Source organism: Ambystoma mexicanum, chromosome 4p (assembly GCF_040938575.1).
Source record: "Ambystoma mexicanum isolate Mex_15411 chromosome 4p, UKY_AmexF1_1, whole genome shotgun sequence".
NCBI classification, from domain to species: Eukaryota; Metazoa; Chordata; class Amphibia; order Caudata; family Ambystomatidae; genus Ambystoma; species Ambystoma mexicanum.
Window position 1 is genome coordinate 122,080,149 of NC_090927.1, and position 23,765 is coordinate 122,103,913.

Here is a 23,765-nt window from a genome sequence, read left to right on the forward strand (position 1 = left end):
GTGGGAACTTCCTCTGTTGTAAAAGTTTCTTCAGGTTCCTCCCTTTGAACCACTTGCGGACATTGACATCCGGCTCCTCACTCTCAAGACGACTTTCCTTATTGCAATCCCGGCAGGCTGGCGTCTGGGGGAGGTGGTGGCTGCTTTGTGTCACCCTCCCTTTTGGCAGGTGCTCCCTGATTCCATTGTTTTGCACTGTGACCCGAAGTTTCTGACGAAGGTGGTGTTTCATTTTCACACATCGCAGGATCTGGTTCTCCCGGCTTTTTTCCAGGACCCCAGACGAGGTGGATTGGCACGCCATTGATGTTAGGCGGGCTGTTCTGGAGTACCTTTCTGGACGGAACTGTTCCGTCGGACTGATCGCATACTTGTTACGTTTGGCGCTGCTGGAGCGGTGCGTAAGGTCTCAGTGGTGTCCAGCCGCCACTGGATCTCTATGGCTTATGTGTCTGCTGGATTGACTGTACCTGACCATGTCCAGGGTTGTTCCACTAGGGGAATGGTGGCTTTCTGGGCTGATGCCCGAGGGGTGTCTCACCGTATGGATAGCTCCTTGGGAGTTTGTCTGTTGGCATGTGAATTTCTGGGGGATTAAAATGGTGTGTTGAGTTGCAGCACTTCTTTCTCTATGTGTCTCATTGGCTCTCTGTGTCTCATTGAGACCTCTCCCCGTTGGCTGTGCTTTGATATACCTCAGAGGTTAAGTACTGGGAGGATTAAGAGGGATGTTGAGGTAATGCTATGATTACTTACCAGTAATCTTCATTACTCCTAGTCCTACTCTTCCTCGTCACAGTTCTGCACCCCTCTTCACCCTTCCTGCAGATAGAATCCCAGGCTCCGGCTTGGTCATTGTAAACTGAGGGTTGTGGGTAAGGAGATGGTATTATGGATGGAATGAAGAGAAAGTGAAGAAGGATTCCTGGAGCGCAGGTGGGGCGTCTTCAGGGGTAAGTACTGTGATGAGGAAGAGTAGGACTAAGAGTAACGAAGAATATTGGTAAGTAATTATAGCATTAGCGACTGACAACTTGTTCTGCATTAGAGGACGATCGGGCAAGTTAATGCACCGCCTCAAAAAAATGGTATATTATTTTTTTATGAACAGGACACAAATACAACGAATCCATAATAAGTATTTGTAATAATATGGGTCTGATGTACCTTATTAGTCATACACGTAACACGTGACTACTAGCGTATTTAAAAAGTATATTTTCATGTATGTGCTCAGAGATTGCGTGGAAACCGATCGTTTCTGCAGGTATGCTTCCGCTGGCATGGAAACACCGCTGGCGTGGAAACAATAAAAGGACAAACATTAGCGAGGACGTAAACTGCCTGCTAACAGCGCGTCCATTTTTAATGCCCATTTTTTTCGCTGCCTGAATACCAAGACAGCAACGTCACACTTACAAAAATGTGACGTACTTTCTATATATATTTATATAGTTTCCTTAAAGCATTTTCCAAAAATGTATATGCAAGTAAAGTAACGTTAGCATCTACTGTGATAATTTAGTATTACACGAAATCTACTGTCAGATGCTCCTGTGTCGTTTTTGCGCGCTATAAATCGGCTATTTCACTGTTTGATTGAGGTTGTTTGCCTGTCTGCTGCTTGCTGTACTTACGCAGTCCCTGTAGCTTTGGGACGGGATGCGCAGTTTGCTCGCGCCGGAAGTTGCTAAGAGTGATGTGGCGGCTGCACCGGAAGTCAGCAGTGAGAGTGACGCACAGGAGAGAGGGCTTTCGGTGCTGGTCCTCGGGCTGAGGTGACAGCGGAAGCAAGCAGCCAGGTGAGGAAAATGCAGGGCTTAGAGCGCGCGAGGGATATAGTCTGCGAGGCTCCTCTTTAGGGAAGATGTCGAGATAATTCAGCGGGAGGCATGGAAGGGTCAGAAGTGCTTGCCTCGGGTATGAGGCAAACCTGCACCTGGAAGTTCGAATCCGGAAATGGCCGACTCAGCCCTACAGTCACCGTACTTTGAATTTGGGGGAATACAGCGGTTGTTAAATACTAATCACGGGCATAATGTTAACGTAGCGAGGGGCAGTTGAACTCTGGCCACGGGTCAATGAGGAACAGCAGCGGGAGGGCTGTGAAGAAGAGACCGGGGCCAGCCGTACATGCGACTGCTGTCCCTTGTCTCTTCCTCAGTCCTCCTGCTGTTCCTTCAGGGTTGCCCTTGCAGACGGGGCTGCCAACTTTCAAACGTGGGGGCGCTGCGGCTGGACTCAAGGTGGCCAACTTCCCAACATGGTTTCGTGGATACGTTAAACATGCACCAGAAGCGGTTCAATGAATTGGTCTCACATTTACGCCCATCATTTTTTTTTGTTGTTGTAGTACTAGTGGTACATGCCTTTTAAGGACATACACAAAATATATCGAAACTGTCCATTATGCGTTGTATGGCAATAGACATTCAAACCTCCGAATGTGCATGCTTAGTGACGCTGATATAAGTGACGTCACAGAAAAGGGCATTGCAATGAGATCCAGAGGCACCATGGGATGTAACATTACAAGAAAATGCCAATAAGGTGCCAAGTAGCATACGTTTGTGGTGTGAGATAGGAGTTGTTACCATTACTTATGCCTGCAACAATGTTATAGTAAGGTAAACCATGAGCATAGCATATCTAATACCACTCGCATCTAATATCTCACTCATATTTAATACCACTAATACGGCCGCCAGATAAAACACGGTGAGATTAAATGATTGGCCACGGCCACTGGGATGCACCTTACCACATATCTTTACAAGTTTATTTCATATATCATTTACGGGTCTGATTTGGGTTTCATGTGCTTAAATAAGGCTTTTGTTTATGGCAATTCCTTTAAAATAACGCACGTTACATAGTTTCAAATTTGCATAATAACCTATAGACATTACCATAGAAGTATGCTGAGCGAAAAGAGCATGCTTTAGCTTTCATTCCTCGTCCGGAATGTAAGGTCACAGTAGCACCAGGCATAGAGCAAGCCGGTATGATGTTTCCCAGACCCCCCCCCCCCCCCCGCAAGAGCTGATATGTTGCCCCGAGCTTCAACTATCGCTCGGAAGTGTCAGCGAGCCGCGGCCGTGTTTTAAACTTTATGCTGGCAAGGCTCGAGATGCGATTTTGAGGTGGGAGTAATTTATTACCCATGTTTTTGAAGTTGGCAGTGAAGTATTTTCTTCTTTTGGGGGGTTTAAGTAGAACCCAATAATATTATTATGCTCATTCCTTGCGGTTAAAGTATTTTTAAAACCCATCTTTTTGTAAATTCATACTTCTTTGTTAGTAAATCATTCATGTTAAAAGATGCATTTTTATCATCTTCACAGCAAGCCATCATTTTAGATTGCATTCCTGTAATGCCGCTGTGCTGGTCCCACTGATAGAAATATACCAGTGGAGCTGAAATCCAAACCGTTCTCCTTTGGGTCTACCCGAAGAGAGTTTGCTCTCTTGCAGACCCAATGCATACAAATTGCACATGGGCTCAGCAGAAAGAAGAAGCAGTGAGTCCATATGCTTGGGCCCACTGCTTCTCAGCGTTTTCCCTGACTAGAATGAGAGTTACATGGTGTGTGCATCCTTAGGGAAAAATAGTCACTCCAGTGAGATTGACCAATGGCAGCAGCCGGAAACGAATTAGTTTCACTGTTTTCAGGTTTGGGTCAGGGATGTATCCTAGAAGTGTGGCAATCCTTGAATGCATAACAGGTAACAGTAGAGGTAAAAGGGGTTGGATCTCTGGATGGGACAGGATGCTGGACAGTGCTAAAAAAACCTTCATGTTGTTCCTCTGCATGGGCACACAAGCACTACGGGCATATATTTGTATATTATCATGCACAAATCCTGATGGACTGGACCAGCGACCCTGTATCTGGGTGCGTATAAAATTTGACTACATCTGGCCGTGGTTTCGCCTTTTCAGTCCTTGCCATTTATTTGCTGCTTGATTCATAGGCACCGCGAGTGAGATCCACATCCGAGTTTACTCCTCTGTAAACACGCTTGGGGTTGCTTACTGGCTGGGCCCTCCTTGCTTCCTCGTGTGCAGTTGAGACATGGCACTTTGGCCTGCTTCTTTTCAGGCTAGGGGCGAGACTAGTTTATGGTTGATTTCCCCCTTTTTAATGGAACAAAAACACTGGACTGGAAAGGTGCCCAGAAATTCCCGGCGATTATCACTAATTTAAAGCTTTTCATTTGTTGGTTTATTTAGCACAAGCCCTAACATATGTACAATAGCACAGCCATTCCGAATTCCAGTACCAGTAAGAGAACTCAATATGCTTACTACACAGACCTTTGTTTAAACTACAGGTCCATGACTGACTTTACCCATAACCCCCAAAACGTTGTTTTCTTTGGCACATTTTCTCACGGCTTCCCCGTTAACGCCACAGGGTCAATAGTTCTCTAGTAATACCTCTGTTCACGTATCTCATAGCATTTATGGAGCAATTAGAAACATGCTGTATGTGGTCAGTTCGGGGCGCTATCAAAAAACTGAAGAGGACCCACCCCAATAATGAGCCTTCCCTCCTGTTGGGAAGGCTTGGATCCATTATGTTCCTGTAATGTATATGATCTGGTGAGTAACATGGCCAACAGACTACGTTGTATGATCAGGGTCCAAGCATTCTCTTCCAGCTTTCATACATAACTACACAGTGTTATTCTATGCAAATGCTTTGAGTTGGAAGTGGTAAAAAGCCAGCCAAATGCTCATAAACAATGTGAAGCCAGACACTGCACACAACAGTATATAGAAGCGGGGCCTGTTGACTGTCAGTGCTTCTTGCTACTTGCAGTGTCCTCTTTATCAACTGCAGTTAAATGCATGGCAGTGATCGTGCAGGTTTATTTTCTGATTCTGAAAGAATAGTGCAGGTGCATATTAACCCACCAGTGACATGCATTTTGATATGAGAATGATGCAAAAGCGCTGCTACTGACAGTAGCTGATGATCGTCATTACCTCCACGTCCACTCTTCCTTGTCACAGTACTTACCTCATGAGGCCCCTGCCTCTGACACAGGACCTTCTATTTCTTTAAATCCTTATAATTCCTCCCCCCGGATCCACGTCACTCAGTTTAATTTTTCCTGCCTCCAGCAGGTTGGACTTTTTTCTTCCTGGTGCGGGGCACCGGGGAGCACCGATTGCTGGCCCCCTGGGATGGGGGGCTGTGTGGCGGGGCCCTCGGCTCCCTCAGGTGCGGGCGGCGCTGCTCCTGGGCCCCCTAAGGGGCTTGGGGTCACAGTTGAGCCGGTTTGCCTCGCTCCGTTCTTTGCTGGGCTCCGGACCGCAGCGTGAGCATTGTGTCCCGGGTCCTGCACGGCCCGGGGATGGTAAGGAGAGGAAGGACTGTGCTTGAAGTTTTCCCCTCTCTTACTGGTATATGGCCATCATGACTCCTTCAACAGGCCGTTTTCCTTGTGCTCTGTGTACACATCTTTATTGGAAATGATGGAAAGCACTTGGCAGTATGGGCTAGCCTTCCCTTTTGTTGTGAGGCCTCTGCTTCTTGTCGTGGGGTTGCAGAGAGTCTTGGAAGTGCGGGGGCTCTGTACTGTCACAGGCATGTCACATACCACCCGCTCCTCAGACACACACAACCCAGGATGCACCGGATGTTGGCTGCATTCTTTGTGTGCAGCCTGTGAAAACGGCGCAGATTTCGACACGTCTGCAAGCGGCCCGAAGGGTACCGGCCTGGCATAGTCTACACTTCAGGTTCGAGACTCAGCAGTGCTGATTCGGCCCTTCATTCTTCCTAGACCGACGCATTGGAACAATTTAGATAGTGGTGTGTTTGGGTCTGTGCTAGCTATGGACGCAGACTCCTTGTCCTCTCCTCTGAACTGTGCGAGGTAAGGTCAAAGGAGATGATTTTCTTTTCCCTTGTCGGCATGTAATTATAGAAAATGCATCATGGAAGTAACAGCCATGCAGGGGGTTCCAGTGTCTCTTCTTTTAGGGCCTAGGTCCTCCGGTGCCGACATGTTGCTTTCACGCCTCCTCTCATACTTGTTGGATGTGATGGGGCACATGGTGGCACATATTTGTGCTTATAGGGGTTCTCGGAGCCCCTTGTGCCAGTGGAGGGGGATGTCACTTCAGTGGGTTTTTCCAGTATTGGCATACCCCAGGTAGGGGGATGCCTTTGATGTCTGATATCCGGGATGGATTGCTTTTCCCCGCTTTGTGACAGTACTCTGCCCTTTTGATGCCAGCCTGGTGGCCCCTCTGTCGGTTGAGGGGGGCCATGGTCTGCTGGACTTCTGGGTTGTCCTGTATCTTCCTTTTGATAGGTTGGATCTTTCTGTGGGCTGACAAGCATGCTGTTATATTGTGGCTCAGGCCTGCTTTAACGTCCTGCGATTTTCCTCTGGTGCAAGTGCAGTGACTGGCGGTTTTCCCTGGCTCCTCATCTCTATCCTCTCAGAGGTGTATGGGCCTGCTGGGGATCGGCTTCCTGGGTAATGGGCTCCTTCAGGGGGGGGGGTATCAGTTGCCGTTCCTGTCTCCTCCTGTCCAGGTTTGCATGGTTGGGACTTTGGTACCCAGCTCACGGTCCAAGTAGGTGGCCATGGGATCCGTTCTCTCCGAATGGTGGTTGTGGTTTACCGTCTTGCCCGTCCCTCTCCCTGTTCAGGGTCAAGTTTTCTACTTGTGGGTGTTCCTGGTCCCTATGCCTTCTAGGATGTGTCACCTGCTTATGGGTCTCGAGGCCCTGCACTGCTTGTCCGGACGGAGCGCTTCAACGTGAGGGCTTTGCAGAACGTACTCTGGATGTTGTGCAAGGGGGGGGTGCTTGCTGGCTGTTCTGGGCTGGGTTCTCAGAAGGCAGTATATCTCGGCTCGCCTGTTGCTGAAATTACGGGACACATGGCGTCTTACGTGTTTTCCAGTTCCTTGAGCCAGTCTTCAGTTACGTCCCCTGGTGTCTTATACTCTCTCCCACTGGCTCCCGACATCTCGGCTTTCGTAGTTTTGTTTTTAGTGTCCCCAGCGCTGCTAGTCTCCCTGCTATGGTGGCGGGGGGGTGGGGGGTCAGGTCTACAGGCTCAGGTGTGCATGGTTCTTCCTCCCGTGGCCTGTCTTACTACCGACGCCAGCAGAATGGGTTGGGGGGGGTCTACATTGGGGGTCTCAGCTCAAGGGTTGTGAGATCTGGGGAGAGCCGGCGATCATCCAATTGGCAAGAGTTGTGCCATTGTCCAAGCTCTGGTGTACTTCGAGGAGTTGCTGGATGATCGGACAATACGACGGCCTTGGCATATGTCAACTGCAAAAGGGGTTCCGGCCGCTCCTTGAATGCTCTGGCAGCACTGATAGGCACCTGGGAGGAATCTCATCTGGTGTCTCTGGTGGCCTCACGTATCAGAGGCGTGGACAATGTTGAAGCAGATCTTCAGATGCCGGTTTCACTCTGCGGAACTGGTCCTGTTGGCCCAGGTCTTTGCGGTGACCTGTGTCAGATTAGGGTCCCCGGTTCTAGACCCGTTTGCATCCCCGGCCTCAGCAGAAGTTCCCCTCTTCTGCTCTCGGTTTCAGGCCAAGGGGATTGGGGGATGGACGCCCTCTCTGTACAGTGGCCTTGGGGTTTTCCTTTATGCCTTTCCGCCTATTCCCCTTCTGCCCCGGGTAGTTTGGCGCAGTGTGTCCAGGGTGACTGTGTTGTTAGCTCCGTTCTGGTCCTGCCAGAGTTGGCTCCCCTCTCTGTTGGAGTTTCGGTTCTAGGAACCTTGGCTGGTTCCGAGGTGGCCGTGTCCCCTTCAAGGGGTTCTCCGATTGGAAGTCCACCGGATGCAATGGGCAGTGTGGCTGTTGCTCAGTCTAGGTTGATATCTCGGGGGTTCTCAGATCCTGTAGTTGAGTCCATAATGGATGCTCTTAGACCCTCCACTCTGAAGGTGTTCGGCAGACATTGGGGCCATTTCCGAGTTTGGTATGGGCGGTCTGGGATCCCTCCCCTGCGTTCTGGCCTCTCTAATATCCTTCGGTTCCTCCAGGAGGGTTTATGACAGGGGCCTGACAGTTTTTTTTTTTAGGCTTTGCTCTCAGTGGGCCTCATGAAATTCCTTTTGGGGGACTCTGATGGTCACTTGGATGGGGAGGTGTTGACAGGAAGTTCTTCCTGTCCTTGTGCTGTTAAAGGGCTTCCCCCTTGGGATCTCCCTCTTGTTTTACGGTTCCTTCAAAGGGCCTCCTTTTGAGCCCATTTCCGAGAATTGATATCAAATATCTTACACTGAAATCTGCTTTTCTTATTGCCCTCATTTCTGCCCATAGGCTTGGGGAGATTGGGGCTCTCTTATGTCACCCTCCTTTCCTGAGGGTGCTGCCAGACTCTGTGGTGCTGAGGTGTGGTCCGAAAATCCTCCCTTAAGTTGTATCTCAGTTTTTCACACCTCAGGATCTGGTTCTCCCTGACTCTTCATGATCCGAGAATGCCTGAGGAGGTGGCTTGGCTTAACATTATGTTCGGCGGGACGTGTTGGAGTATTTGGCTAGGTTTGCTTTTTTTTCCACCATTCCGATAAGTCTTCTGATTGCTTGTGGTCTGGCTGGGACTGGGCATAACGCATCTGTGGTTTCCATTTTCCAGTGGTTCCGGGTTGTGATCTCCAGGGCCTATGTGGCTTCTGGCCTGCCTGCGCCTGCGCACGATCAGGGGCGGTCTGCCAGGGGTTTGGCGGCTTCCTGGGCCGATGAAAGGAGGGTTTTCTCTGCAAGAGATTTGTATGGCTGCCACCTTGGCTGGTCTAGGCATTTTCATCAACCGCTATGGGTTGGGTTGGTTCCTTCGTGGTTGGAGTTTTGTCTGTGGGGATGTGAATTAAGAGTTATTGTGGGTGTGTTTTGCTGCACTGTTTTTGGCTCTGTCTCTCATTGGGACCTTTTCACCGTTGCTGCTTTGGTATACCTCATGAGGTAAGTACTGGTATGAGGAAGAGTGGACGTGGAGGTAGTGCCCTGATTACTTACTGGTAATCTTCATTACTCCTAGTCCTACTCTTCCTCGTCACCATACTGACGACCCTCCCTGCGGGGAAGATACCATGCTCCGGCTTGGTAATATGAAACTGAGTGATGTGGATGTGGGGGAGGAGTTATAGGGATTTAAAGAAATAGAAGAAGATCCTGTGTCGGAGGCAGGGGCCTCAAGAGGTAAGTACTGTGACGAGGAAGAGTATTGTGACAGTTTGAGGGGGATGCTGTGGTTCGTGGTGTAAATGGCAGCAGATGGGTTGAGTATTAAGTCTTCCATGCCTTCGATCTCTAGGAGTGTTTCCCACAATTCCACCAGGGCTGAGATTTGATCTAGTAAATGTCTGAGGTGTAATTGAGCCTCTCTTGACCAGCCATTGGTCACAGTTTTCCCTGGTTATTGGGGGTAGGGATGGGGTCTCCGCTAATATTCCAGGAGCCTGGTTAGTGCACATGAGAGCAAGGAAATTTCGAAAGCTACTTTAATATGGGCTTCAGCGGTCAACAAAGATTTGATGAGCAGGATCTAAAAGCAGGCCTGATGGGTAATGAAGAACTAATGCATAGCATAAAAAAAGTCATAGGCGCCCCTCTGCGAGAACAAACACTGCTAAATGACCTGTTCTTTGAGAAGGTACCCACTCGAGAGTCTGCAGCCACACTTTAGCTCACTGTACCTTTCACAGATGGGGGGAAATATCCATTTGCATATCAGTCTTTGTCCTACCCACATGGGCAGTCCAGCACCGAAATGCTATGGCAATTCTCTTTTGAACAAGAGTACCAACAGTAACCCCAGACACGTGTTTCAGCTTTGTTGGGACTCATCACTGAGCTGGCGCTGCACCTCTCTCTGGCATTTCAGTGCTTGACTGCACTTGTGGGCAGGACAGAAGACTGATATGCAAAGGCATAGGCCTCCTTGTGAAAAGTACAGTGAGCAAAAAGCTATGGCTGCGGACTCTCAAAAGTGGGTAAAAACCTGTTCTGTGGTTATCATGCGAGCGGCGCCTGTTACCTTTTTTTTTTTTTTTTTTTTAATTAATGCATAGCCTAACACAACTCAAACTTTCACTTCAGATGCGAACTATAAATGTTTTCTAATGCTCTCTTAATAACGTTCCTAAACACCCACAGTTAACCTGAGACAGGTGTTTGTATGGCACCATCTGGCCAGACAGTTACCCCTTGATAGCAGATGCTGCTGTGAAGCTAACCAGGCTTTTCGAGGATATTTGTGAAAGCTAAATCAAAGTAATGTCCATACTTGGGCTCATTCAAGGTTCTATTAATCCCCTTTTTGAAGTGCTACTACCTGCAGTATTGGCATCTTGTGCTAGAGAGAGAGCCATGTGTCGCCACCTAGCCGCCATCGCTGGAAGTTCACCTCCAGTTCTGAGCCACAACAGCAAGGCATTGTGGGTATGCTTGTTTATGCAAATTGGCTCAAATGCAAACCTTTTTCTCCAGGAAATTCTTTGCCTAAGAGGGCAGTGCTACTTTACACATAGCTTAATCAACCCCAGACAGACGTGCAAGGCTGCCAAGACAACTACATACCTGGTTTCACCCCTTTTAGGGATCATCAGTGCAGTATAATCCTGACGGGTGAACTTCCAGCAATGGCATTAGGTGGTGTTGTGGAATGTGGCTTGGCTCAAATGGACTTTCCTATCTTCACATTTCAGGTTTTTTTTCAAACCTTTTTAAACCCACCATAACTTTTTTGGGGGTGTGTGTATATATATACAGAGGTGAAAAAGGGTGTGAGATTTCTGCAATATGAAGAATTAAAAAGTTGGAGTTTACTAACTCGAAGGTTTTTAACAACAAATTGCTGCCAGACAAATGCCATGGCAACAAAGCCAGTGATGGTTGGACCATCTGTCAGGATGAGTACAGTGCCAGCACCTTAGTCTTTAATGTCTTTTAATTTGTTGTGGTACATCCACATACCCACTGCCGAAAAACAATTCAAAATTCTAGGAAGTGAAAGCATGCGTCCCCAAACAGCACGATCCTCCCCGCAAAGAGAGACAATGAAGGACTCTCCCACAATGGGAATAAGGCCAAGATAGAGTGCAGGTGAGCGTAAATGGGAGTTTATCAATCAGAATAGGGCATGCAAAGAACTCTGCAAAACTCCGAGAGCGCTCTGTCTGACAATAGCAAAGACAGGCGTATATATTTACAAAAAACGTCATAAGAACCTACATACTATAGGGGGCACAAGTTCAAGGGGATTGGGTGGCGACGACTAACTATAGGTGCTGCTGTGATATGGTTGGCTTTGGCTGGAAGACGTCACTGGTCAGCCTCGTGGGTTGGGCTGGGCCTGGCAGGGTGGCGGAGTTCATCCGGGCGGTGTTGTCGTGCCATCGCGGCCAATGTCAGAGATGAATGTCCTTTCCTGACTTATTTGCCCTAGGCCATGCACACCGCAGTCATTCACTCGTTTCACTATTATATTCTTTAGTAAATCTTCCAATAGGTTATACTATAGGTTAATGCAACACAGGAGGAATGCACCTTGTGAGGGGTCTGGAGGCTATACATCAGGACATAGTTACCCGTGTCCTGTTGACCGGGGCCATAGGTCGAGGGGCTAAGCTTCAGGGCCTGGGACGGGCGGTACAGGTCTTTCTGCCTTGTTAGAAGTTGTTATGGATGTTCTGCTGTGTGTTGTCAAAGTGTTGGGTGTCCTGATTGCACAGGGCCATAAGTCTGAGATGGTACGGTGGGTTGTGAGGTTTACGAGGGGGCGCGTGTGTTCAGGCAGAGGTTTACTGCTGTGCTGTAAATAATGCAGGTGGCGGGTGGCGGCCTTGGGTGCTACAGAGGGGATTACAAGTCTTTGAAGCGGCTCCATTCTGGTTGGGGGAGGTAAAGCAGCGCGGCGCGGTCTCTGCTCTCATGCCTTTGGCAGCCTTCGCAGGGTGGGAGGGGGAATGGCCTTGCACGTATTTCACAAAAGTATCTCCCTCGTGTGTTGCTGAGTTAGGTAAAAACATCAAACATTTGAACATTCTATAATACTTATTCAAATCATTTTAAGACATGCATTTCAACTTTGCTGGATGTGTCTCGATTATACCCAGTCTGAACACCGTATTCGTACACTATGTTTTAACAACTACAGTATTTAATTATATGCATATACAGTTGCAGTAAGTGAGGTAGTAATCGGGTTGGTGGAGTACATAGGAAATAACTCGCCACTGTACGTGACGGTGGTGGCACATAAGGGGCTTAGACATACACACGTAACAAGTGCATTTCTTGCGCATCCTTCACATGAGTTCCACAGTATGGTTACATTCGTTTTCTCGTATATTCTAGCAGCATTAGTTCAGTTATGGCGCGAGCCCATGGGGTGTAAGTTTCTCAGTAATACCCGTAACACATAGATTCCTGGTGCGTTCCTTTATAATTAGCACCCAACTGCAATGGTGTGGGCTCACCATTGCTTATATCATGGAAGCATGATTTCTAATAATTCTGCATTTTACAGGCTTTTGTAATATAAAAGGATTTTGTGGGAGAAAGCATCCTTTGCGAGTAGTCTCAACATTAATATATAAAGATTGTCTGTCATCCAATGACTATTTTACTGTTCTTTTCATTGCCTAGGCCTGCTGGCCGGGTCACGCTGGGAGCGATGATACACTGCGGGAGGTGAACTGTTACAATGTTAGTGTATTACACTAGCTCACGTCCGTCTTATTCGTGGGAACGTGCTCGCAGCGGATCTGCCAGGGTGCTGCGGCAACAAGGATGACTGAAGCCCTCCAAGGGTGGGGGCCGCGCTACAGTGCGCTGAGCTCACACCGCCTTTATCAGACAGAATGGTTTCTAGGCCTAGCTAAATTTTAATACATGTGGGCAATTAATACGTGTGGACGATGTCTCCAGTGGGTGAACCCTCCACCACCTGGGCCCGGGTGGCATGAGGGGACGACCAAAAGAGCCATAGCCCTCACCTGGGGAGAAAGCGCAGGTGAGGGGGGTCTTCTTGGACCAGTCCTCCCCTACAGAAGCCTTAGGAATAGCATCAATTGTCAAGAGAATTTGCTAGTGTCCACAGGAGCAGCTGTTATGGCTTCTGGGCAGGGCTAGTCTTTGGCTGACACGCACTAGGTGGACTGGGGTATGCAGAAGGGTGCTTTTGCTCTTTAAATAACTGGGCTATCAGGGGTGTTGTCAGTTTGAACTACTGTCCCTTTTTTGAGACTGTCATACTTTCTTGAGGAACGTGGCACGCTCTTTGCTTTGGGGGAATATCTGAGGTTTTGTATTTGGGTGTGATAAATGATTGGACACCGCTTGAGCTTTCAGGGTTGATCGATTGCTGGGGGCAGTGTGGGGGGAATTTGGTGGAGCAGTATGGCTGTTACGGCATGAAAATTGCTTTATAGGTTGTGTGGGGCTTTTCTTTATCAATCTGGACTGGGGAGGGGGTGGCGCTTAGGCTTATGCTAAACTGTGTGAAGTGGTATTCCCTCATGAGGGGAAGGAATACAGCAATCATTATACATGCTCTTCTACCGACGTTTTGCTTTTCCATTTTGCAGTGTGCCACATGCATCTTCATTCCTTTCAAAACGACCATTCCCAGAGGAATTGGTTGCTCACGAGAACTTTCAAAGTGCTCTTGAAGAATATGACTCATAAAATCAAACTGTTGCAAAATAAGGCTATTCCCTTTTTGTTTTCAGCTGTTCCGGTTGTAACATTTGAGAATTGATACCTTTTCTTTAAATTCTTTTTCAGAATGATTACGGACGTGCAACTTGCTATTTTTGCCAACATGCTGGGAGTCTCCCTCTTCCTCTTAGTGGTCCTTTATCACTATGTGGCAGTAAACAATCCCAAGAAGTTGGAGTAAAGGCTGCACAAGTCGGGTGAGAAGAGAATCTTTTTGACTTATTGGTTTTTATGTTGTGGTATACCTTGTCCGTTTCAATTTATTTCTTCTGTGGGAGTGCAGTGTACCATCTTAAGCCAGAATATGGACTTTTTGGGGATCCTGTTATTTCCTTTATTTTAATTTGGTATTTGAGTTACATGAATGTGCTATGTTAGTAAAATAAGTGGTTGGAGCAGCCTCTGAGCTTCACAGTGGGTGAGGTGGTAAATAGCAGGTCATGATCCAAGATAGTAAGGGAAAGTTGGGTGCATGAAATGTGGACAGTGGAGACCGTCAAAAACAATACTATTATGGATGCACCAGGAGGGGTCTGTACAGTAGTAACAGGGCGTGGGTATGACGGGCTCGGTGGAATATAGAAGGTGGAGGCAATTGCCAATCTTGAATGCTGGGGGGGTTGTATTCATGAGGTGGTAGTCCGACGGGTGAGAAGTGGGAGTCTGCACAGATCAGTCCAGGAAAGGAGAGGTTGAGTAGGGCACTAGAGTAAAGTGTTGGCCGAGTAGCAGGTGGGAGAGTTGGAGGGGGGGGGGAGACCGCGTAAAGGGGGAGGTTGGGGATGGAGGAGAGTTTAGAATGATGAGCATTGGTGACCAAGTTGGATAAGTGGGTCAGATCTGTTTGGTGGTGTGAGTGCAGAAGCCAGGTGGAAGGGGGGTCAGTCTATGGGTGAACCAATCGAACACCACATACTTGAGGGCTTTCAAGTAATAAGCAGGCGGGGTATTTTGTAGGAATGTTTGGCAAATCTAGATTAAAAAAATATATAATGGGAAGGACTGTAGCCATGTCGAAAATTCCTGTAACAAAGTATAGGTCAACGTGGGGAACAGCGGGGAAGAGTTGGATCCTTGATTTAAGTGGCAAAACTGTCATTAGGACCACAAGATGGTTCACTCAAATGAGAATGGGCAGTAAGTCAATTGTGTGAGATGTGGTGAGCATGATCCCAGATGAGATTAAATGGGGAAGAGGTGCAGGTGGGAAAAAAGTGGAATAGGACAAGTGTGGGTAAGGGTGTTATGGATTGTGGAGATTTGTGTTCCAGAGTGGTTGGCAGACTTAAGTTATTGTAGTAAGATGGCTTTGTCCAAGCCTAAAGCTGTAGGAGGAGGAAGGGAGCATGGTGTTTGGGCCGCAGTCACCGACCTGGGTGTCGGGCCAAGTGGGCTTTAGGGCATTTTAAGTAGGATAAATATATAAGTGGGTTAAATATCCATGTTGAACATTAACGCAGGCAGGGTGGGCATGTAGTAAATATATACAGTGAATAGTTAATCTTAGTCAAAATAAGGAGGGGGCTTGGAGAAGTGGTTGGAGGGGAGTGTGGCCCAGTACTTCATGCAAAGAAGAAAGGGGAATGTGGCTCAGTATTTGCAAATTAAATGTTTTAACATGTTAATAAGCCATGAGTGTCACATGATTTTTTTTTCTTTTCTCGCAAGGCACTAATTAACATTTTCTTGATTAGCAATGTTGTACTCGGTCACCAAAGGTTATTTGTACCCAAGACGTAAAATGAGCAGCAATACCGCATTTTTGTGTACCACTTAAGACATTAGTAAGATGAATCGGGCCATGTTAATTCTTTAAAATTCTGCTAAACCTGTAGCTTGTAAGAGGATTCAATTCAACACTACAGCTAAGTCAATGCCTAGTCTGGGATACTGAATGGAAACCCTTATTGATATATCTTTATGTCCAGTTCATGCGTTCTGGATGACTACCCCTATATAACACCCCTTTCTTGGAATCCCCCTGACCCCACTGAGCCAAGAAGTAGTTCTGTTTTGCAAGTTAAAAGGTTTATTTGATAATTTAAACAATAGATATATATATATCACACTTTATAATAATTTAATAATTGAATATGACACTTAATATGAGCAGTAATCAATAATGGATAGTCTGGCACTAGCACCCTTGTGAATAGGAACAGAAGAATAAGGTGGTAGAGAATGCTTCATATAAGTTCAGATGGATGTAATGTTGAATGAAAATGCAATACAGAAAATACTCAATATGATTTCAACAAAACAATGTAATCACTTTTCTCTGGCAATCCCCTCCCCCCTTTATGCAATGCAAGGAAATGGAAGGAAAGCACACAGTTCTCAGAAATGCAATCAACTGTAATTCAGTTCACCCCAGCAAGCTTACACTACAGAAGTTGGAAACACAGGCCCAAAATGCTTTTATATGTGCTGGCAATGAAGTGAAAAATATGCTAAAATGCTTTTAATTCCCTCTAGAGGTTCAGGGTGAGTGGTATCTAGTTAATATTAGTCCAGGCTCACTCTAGCAATGATTCAGGGATGGTTCTCAGAGGCAAACAAATTTTTAGCAAGGAAAGCAATGAAACTGTTGTTTTCACACGTGGATAAATTTGCAAATCGCGGTAAAATTACAGAAAAACTACAAGGACTAGCACTATCGTTTTGGGGTCCAAGGACAGCCTAGGATCTCAGCTTCCAGATGAAAGTTACTGCAAGTCTCTAGGACAAACGGTCACGGAGATATGAGCGATTAAATAAAGGTAGTTTTTCGGATTTGAAATGTTAAAAGTTCCAAAAGACAAGTGACAGCTAGCAACTAGAATGACAGGTGATGGCTTTTAGGCAGTTCTACTTAGATTAAAATAGATTGAATTATATTATTTTAACTAAGAGATTGGTTCTGCACAGTCTGCTAGGTACTCACAATATATTTTTGAATTAGGCCTCGCCACGGATCTGGTCAGGTTTTAGACTGGACTCTGGTCTGGTCTCTGCACTTCACAATGATCTGGGTCAGCTCTGCTCTGCTGGTCTGGTCTGGGTCTCTGGTTCTGGATATTGATAGATTTGAAGTCTGGATCTTTCTGCACAGCTTTCTCTAGAGATTGATGGAGGTAAAGTATGGATTTTCCCGGCAGAGCGTCCCGCAGCAGATGGAATTGAATGTCCCTATCTGTCCTGACTGTCTGCTTTTATGTGTTTTGAAAATGGGTGTGTGTGCAGCATCACTAGGCTCTACCCCTCTCCACTTGTCATTGGCCACTTCCTCCTCTTCCCCTTGATTGGGGGAATGAAATGAAGTGTCATCATGATGAGGTCTGTTTATGGTACACAGAACCCACCCCTGTCAAATTACACACAATCTATATTTTGACCAAAAAGACATATTTGCACAGGTACACATTTGTTTAAAATTACATGCACCCATCACATATCACAGGAGGTATCCACTGTTCCAACTCTGCTCTTCCTGGGAGCTTGCATTCAGAAATGGCAACATATTTCACTTTTTAACTGGTTTCGTAATATCGGACATTAACCCAAATTTACACACATGTGCGCAAGGCATGCAGGCATTAATTGATGAAGTATCAGACTTTTAACATGCATACATTTTAAGTAATACCCTCTTAACTGCTAGTTTGTCCCCAGATCATGCCACCGGTTCTAAAAACCTCTTAAAATGTGGGCAGAAAAATCACAAGAATTCTGGTATCATTTAAATAATTATGACCAGTCCGTACTATGAGTTATTCATCTTTTTCTAAAACCATATTCTGGCTACAGGGGTGTGTCTTTTCAGGTCACATGGTACAGAAACCAGTTTTTCCACTTTCTTCAAGCTCAGCCCCTGTATTCAGTTTCTCCCCCTCCCAGTTTCTGCCAAGAGGAAGCCATTTTTATTACCCCCGCAATAAACCATCTGCCTGGGCCCTGGAAGGCCCATTGTTCAAGAGGAAGCCATTTATGGCCCCCATAATAAAACATTTGCCTGAGTCAGGACAGGGCTTTGTTCAATTTCCTGCAGAGCCCAGGTAATTCAATCAGAGAAGTGTCGGATCCCTTTTGGTGGGAGCAGCAAAAAGGCAGCTAGGCCTGGGAACACAGCTGTTGTGCAAGTCTCAACTCCTGTCGGGGGTAGCTGGTAGGCAGAGTTCAGTTCCTTAAGACAGGCCCCAGCTAATGTCACTTTTAGTTACCCAGTTTCCTGCATTCAAATAAAACTAACCATTTTACATATGCAGCTAGAATGCTGATTCTAAGTTTAAAACTATGACATTTAAACAATTGAAACCTATGTGACACTCAAAAGTAGGTCACTCATTTCTTTTAAACATTTAGATTTTTAGTGTCTTTCAGTCCAAATTTACTTAAACTGCTGAAATCCACAGCTCAGCCAGTCTTGTTATAAACCTTCAAGCCACTTCAGAATATAACTTTACATTGGATCCACCTCTCAGTAAGTCTTTCTTTGGCATGTTTTGGGTTCATCTATTCAGTTTTACACATATAAAAAAAAATCTGGTGGCGTTTTAAAACGCCGGCTTTCTGATAGTGGTGAGTACTGGTACTGCACCCATTTTTGGGATTTAAGAAAATTAGTTCCCCACAATTCTAGGTTGCTTTTGGCAATCCGCATTGCCATTCCCAATGGTTTCAGGCTACTGTGTGGGTAGTCCAATGGTGGTTTTAGGCAGTGCCCTTCTGTGCCCATAACATCGGCAAAATGGGTGGCAGCCTATTCTTCATGCACTTCCCTGGGCATTTTCTGGGAAGCTCTGGCCATCATGTTTTCAATGCCAGTACTGCACAGTTTTTGAGGTAGGGCTTGGATGCGTGGATAAAAACATCCCACAAGCTCGAGTAACTTGGTTTACCTATTCGACCGAAGCAATGTCAAAGGATGGAGAAAAAACGTAAATGCACTTTCTGTAAAATGGTGCATGTCACCACAACCCCACTTTGTTCGTCACACTGCTGCCGCTCAGAGACAGTGAAACCTTTATTTGACATTTACTGCAAAGTAAATGTGAAAATAGTTTCAAACATCCCCTGCAAATGGTACTCGCCTTAAATAAAATCTACTATGCTAGTGGGACGAGTACATTCGAGTCTCTGGAAGAGTGTCTTAAAAATGTAGGTTTGGCTGCATGAATGGACAAACATAAATGGATATGAAGAAGCAGTTTAGCCAGCTCTCTCCCACAGGTGCAAATATGATATATTTATAGAGAAAAGAGGGCTCTCGAGGCTAACTACAGTGTATGGTATTGCAGTAGTTGCATAGATGTACAGACTGGATGAAACTATTGATTAGTACTTTACGTAACCATCTAGTTAGCTTTGTGTTCATTATGTAAGAGGAAAGAAAGTAAGAGACAAAGCATATTGGATGGCATAGTGGGTAGAGAACAGAGCAAAAAAGGAAGAATGCTGCAGTTTGCAGCCCTTACACTTTCAGGGTAGCTGGTATAAAGCAACAGGGTGATAAGATAGAATGTCAAGGAGCATGGGATCAGCTCATGGGCTGAGCACCAGTCTCACAGATGAATGCAACCAGCAGGTCAAAGAACTAGGTTTGTGATCAAAAGCATTTGATCATGTACATTTTCAAGTGTTCACTCGTCACTATAATGCATCTTCCCCAGCACAATTAAATCTAATTCTGAGATTTAGATACACCAACCTAAACTTTACTGTAAAGCATGGAGACAATGCAGTGTTGCACAGAAGCAATACTGTAATTATGCATTATGCAACAACTTAGATTTTTAGGAATGAAATTGCATGTCTGCCGAATGAAAAAATAATAAAAAAATAAAGTGAACACATACTGGTTTTTGCCAGACAGGATACAGTTAGCTTAGTGACAGTATTAGATAACGTCTGGCTCAATATTTGAAGACTATGAAAAATAATTCTTGTCTAGCACTCCCACACAGGCCTTTGGCACGTAAGAGTGGAGGAGAGGATTATTGCAGCACTTTGTCCGCATTAGCCCCTTTGAACTTGCAGTGAACAGAGAAAAAAGGTAGGGAGGGAGAGAGCCAAAGGGCAAGAGAGGAATTCAGGATGAGCTGTGCTTTTATTTAACAGGGTAGCTTAAATAGCTAGCTTTTGCTACACACTTGTTCATTTAATTAGCAAACCTGCAGAATTGCATAGCAAATTGCTATGCGTCACTGCTTATTTATGTCATCTAATCCTTTTTGGTGGGCGGGTGTTGCTTTATAGATCATGCAAATTAAACGGGGTGCAGGCTAGTTAGGGTAGCCTGTAGGGCAGGGTTCGAAATTGAGGAGAGCTGGGAGCTATTTAGCTGCTGCTTGTAGCCTAGAAGAACCTGGATAGCTTGACGTCAACAGCTACCAGGAGATACTTTTAGCTCCCCAGCCCAACCGATGCCGAACACACACCCATGTTACCTCTATGCATTTGGGACAATCTATAAACATAAGGACACATATATATGATGAGCATAAGGGGGCATAAATCCTGCACAAAATATTTAGTTTGCATCTTATGTGGGAGTTAGACTTGCAGAACACTATACACTAGCGCCTTCCTCCCTAGTGGTAGCTCTTTGTCACTTGTTAATGCTGGATACCTAGGAGCTGCTTTTAGCTCCCGCTTATCAAATTTTCAATTTCGATCCCTGTAGGGGTGATATGATCCTCCTTGTATTGACCTGAAATTTGGTGTGCTTCAGAAGCCCGAGGGTAGGACCGGAAAGACCAGCCAGCTCAGCATTAACCATATCTACAGGGAGGGACATGTTCTTGCAAAGCCGGCCAGAAGTTGCTGGGAAGAGGCTTCGTCTTGCACCTAACTTAGATTTATAGTTTATGCACTCTTTTTAAAGGGGTGGTTAAGGTCTGCAAAGAGGATTTTAGAAGAGTTCTGCGCATCGGTCTACCCAAGTTCCCCTATGAAATGTCTATATCTGTCAAATGTTGTAGGTAGTTTCGAGTGGCTCTCAGAACACTTAACATTTTTAAAAGTGGTTTTCATTTTTTAATTGAGCTGGGAGGATAGTTAAGGGTCAACGCACCATTCTCGGAAGTTAGACCATGCTGAGCAGCACGGATGCATTACCTGGTCCCATGATTGGGGGGGGGGGCGACACCAGCATGAAGCGCGATCTACAAAAAAAAAAAACACAGCCCTAGATGTCATTTTTTCAGCCCTGTTTAACTACGGTGTTATGAAATGTACTGAGTATTGATGATCGCAGTAATCATCTGGTTTGACAAGCCCTGTATATTTCCAAATTGCACAATACCAGTTTGTTCAGCTATGGCCAAACCCCATGTTACAAACCGTATGCTTTGCGTGTTTGACAACCTGATGATATGTTCAGTTTGCCCTAAACTGCCGTATTCTCATTTTATGATATGGCCAGGTTTATTTTCTCATTGACAAATGTTTATTTTCCTATTTTGCATAGTGTTCCAACTCTCATCATCGCAATACACGTTTGCACTATTTTAGCATGCTCAGTTTGCTGTTGCTCTGTATTGGCACTTTTACAGAATACCATAATACTTCAGTTTACTCTGGCACAATTCCAGTATTCATCTGCCTAACAAATTCCACTTTATTTTAAATGAATTCCCCTGTATAATCCCATTGCGATCAATGACCGAATGCATCCAGTTTGACTTTTCATTTGCTCAACCCGACATATTACCAACTAGTCAATTCCAGAAAGAGGCCCCTTTATCACCAGTATATTCCCATTTAGCACATTCACAGCATATTTCTGGTTGACTGTGGCCCACCTTTTTATGTTCCCATTTGAACATAAAATCTCATTCTGAGATTTCACAATCCTATTGCAGGCCAAATGCTGGAACGGGAGTATGGACACACACAGCCTTTTGGTGTTTATTTGCCCACCTGTTGACTTCCCATGGCCGTAATATTCTCTGGCCATTTCCTACCCAAAATGCACCATCCTGGGATCTCCTTGAGGTAGGACATTTTTCAGCTCTTATCATCCGATGGCCAGGTACTACAATTATGGTACTACCTGTGTTTTTCCATAGCTGTACCCTTCTTTGGCGATGAGCAGATTGTGTAAATTATGCTATACGTGTTTTGAGAAAGCGTCTTCCCATAATGCATTGGAAAACATTTATCTTTACTGTGATAGTTTTGAAGAATTTTTGTATTGTCCCAGCTTTTCTAAACATGGAATGTTTTATCAACACATTGAATTATTGCTTATGTTATGTGGCATTTATATATCGCTGCATTGCTGTTATTATGGCATTGAAGCACCGCGGATTGTCTTGAGAATTCAGTAGACCCTAGTCTAACCATTCTACAAGACTATATTACATTGCTTGAAAATAACAGGTTCTTTTGGGACAAGATGACTAGTCTAGTAATGTTATCTTTACCTGTTGGGTGGTGTTACAGTTGCTATGGATTCTCTGAGGAGTCCTTGGACCTCGTTGCTACTCCCATAGGGTGGTGCGCCCACGGTCCAATAGTCCCCCTCTGGGTGATGCACCGCTGGAGGATCACATGGGTGGGGAAATCCTTTATGGGACGAATATAAGGAGAATGCAGTATTTGAATAAACCTTTACCCGCTCCCTCAGCCTCTAACCCAGTCCCTCTCTTCTTGAAAACATTAGTCGGTCTTGTGAAATTTCCGTTCCGAAGCAATCTTATTCCTGCCCCATCTATAGCAGCTGTCCCCTGTGCATGACCAATCTGAAATCGTTACTGATTTTCATGCCAGCATTTGAGGAACGATGGACCGTCAATGAGTCAAATTACAGTCAGAAAAAGATTCCCCTGTTACCAGCACAACCCAGAAAATCTACTTCATGCGGTTTATATACTTTATAGATTTTTGTAAGGATTCTGCTTTGTTAGTGACTCGTTATCCTGACATGTTCTAGACTAACATGTCAGGATGACGAGTCACTAAATTATTAACCCACTACAATTTCTAATTTAATAAGCGGAATTCTTGTACAAATCTGGAAAGTATATAAACTGCATGACGTGGATTATTTTGGGAGTTGCGCTGGTAACGGGGGAATCTTTTTCTAAATACTTTACAATAAGGCCCAGGTTGTGAGCCTCCCCTGTGATAAGTAGCACTCCATGTCAATCAAAAGGACTCAAAGGTAGCAGACTATAAACATAGGGAGGCGCTGACAAGCACAGTCTAACAGCCACCTAATCTCACATTAGTCGGTATTGAATGGACTCATTTCTGCGAGTGCAGAGCATGGGCCTGCATGCATTAGCAGTCCAATTCCCTACTTTGTTCCCGAAGTACAATAGTGTCCCTGTACCTGAAAGGAAGATTGGCCACAAATGCACACTGGGACATGTGAATTGTTTGTCCAGGTCACTGTGTTAATGTGAGAATCGCATAATTAGTTGGTAATGACATTGCATGTCATTGCCCACAGAAGGTTACTACCTTTACCGCTGATGCATGCCCGCTGTTAGCAAAATGGGAGATCTCAAATGTCTGCCGCTTCCACTTTGTGAATAGTTACTTTATGCCTTAAAGTGTTTGTGACTGCAGGTGTATTCGCAGAAGTTTTACAAGTAACCTTGCGTTCCCCATTATGACGCACGAGGTGCTGGATCCCATACCTTAATGGGAATATAAACCTCTTTAATTTCCACAGTGCATGTGAATTTTCTACAGTGTGTGAAGCAACTGTAAATCGTTGGCTCACCTAGTCCCATACTCGGATGTAGGCCCCTTTGCCAGGATCAGAATGATTCAAATAGCATTTGTTGCCTTGCTGCAAATTAAAATTTCACTTTCTGACTTAGATTTGCACTGTTAACACGCTTTGTCTGTTACAGGTTTTGTCAGCGGGACGTCCTTTCCATGGTCGGATGAAATGGAGAATATTCTCAGCCACATGCTGTATTCTCAGCCACATGCTGATATCACGGAGATTATATACAACACCAAATTCTTCACTTGTGGATTTTTGTATTGCACATGATTGCTGGAACTTTATATTCATGAAACTGTACTGAAGTAAATGTTTTGAGAAACTGCT

The 23,765-nt window shown here is 45.5% G+C and overlaps 1 protein-coding gene across 2 annotated transcripts; it reads left to right on the forward strand.

Annotated features, from left to right (window-relative positions):
- Positions 1-1,790: 1,790 nt before the first annotated feature.
- Positions 1,791-23,765, forward strand: OST4 (oligosaccharyltransferase complex subunit 4, non-catalytic). Of its 2 annotated transcripts, XR_011260356.1 has the most exons (4): positions 1,791-1,802; positions 13,784-13,914; positions 21,559-21,691; positions 23,563-23,765. XR_011260356.1 is itself a non-coding variant. In XM_069605524.1 (3 exons), the coding sequence occupies exon 2, from the start codon at positions 13,785-13,787 to the stop codon at positions 13,896-13,898; it is 114 nt and encodes a 37-aa protein (XP_069461625.1). In that variant the 5' UTR covers positions 1,791-1,802; position 13,784; the 3' UTR covers positions 13,899-13,914; positions 23,563-23,765. The 2 variants fall into 2 exon arrangements, 1 of the variants encoding a protein (XP_069461625.1); XM_069605524.1 differs by lacking the exon at positions 21,559-21,691.

Excerpts from the sequence above, each read along its gene's own strand:
- OST4 (XM_069605524.1), top strand. The coding sequence starts at position 13,785 with ATGATTACGGACGTGCAACTTGCTATTTTTGCCAACATGCTGGGAGTC.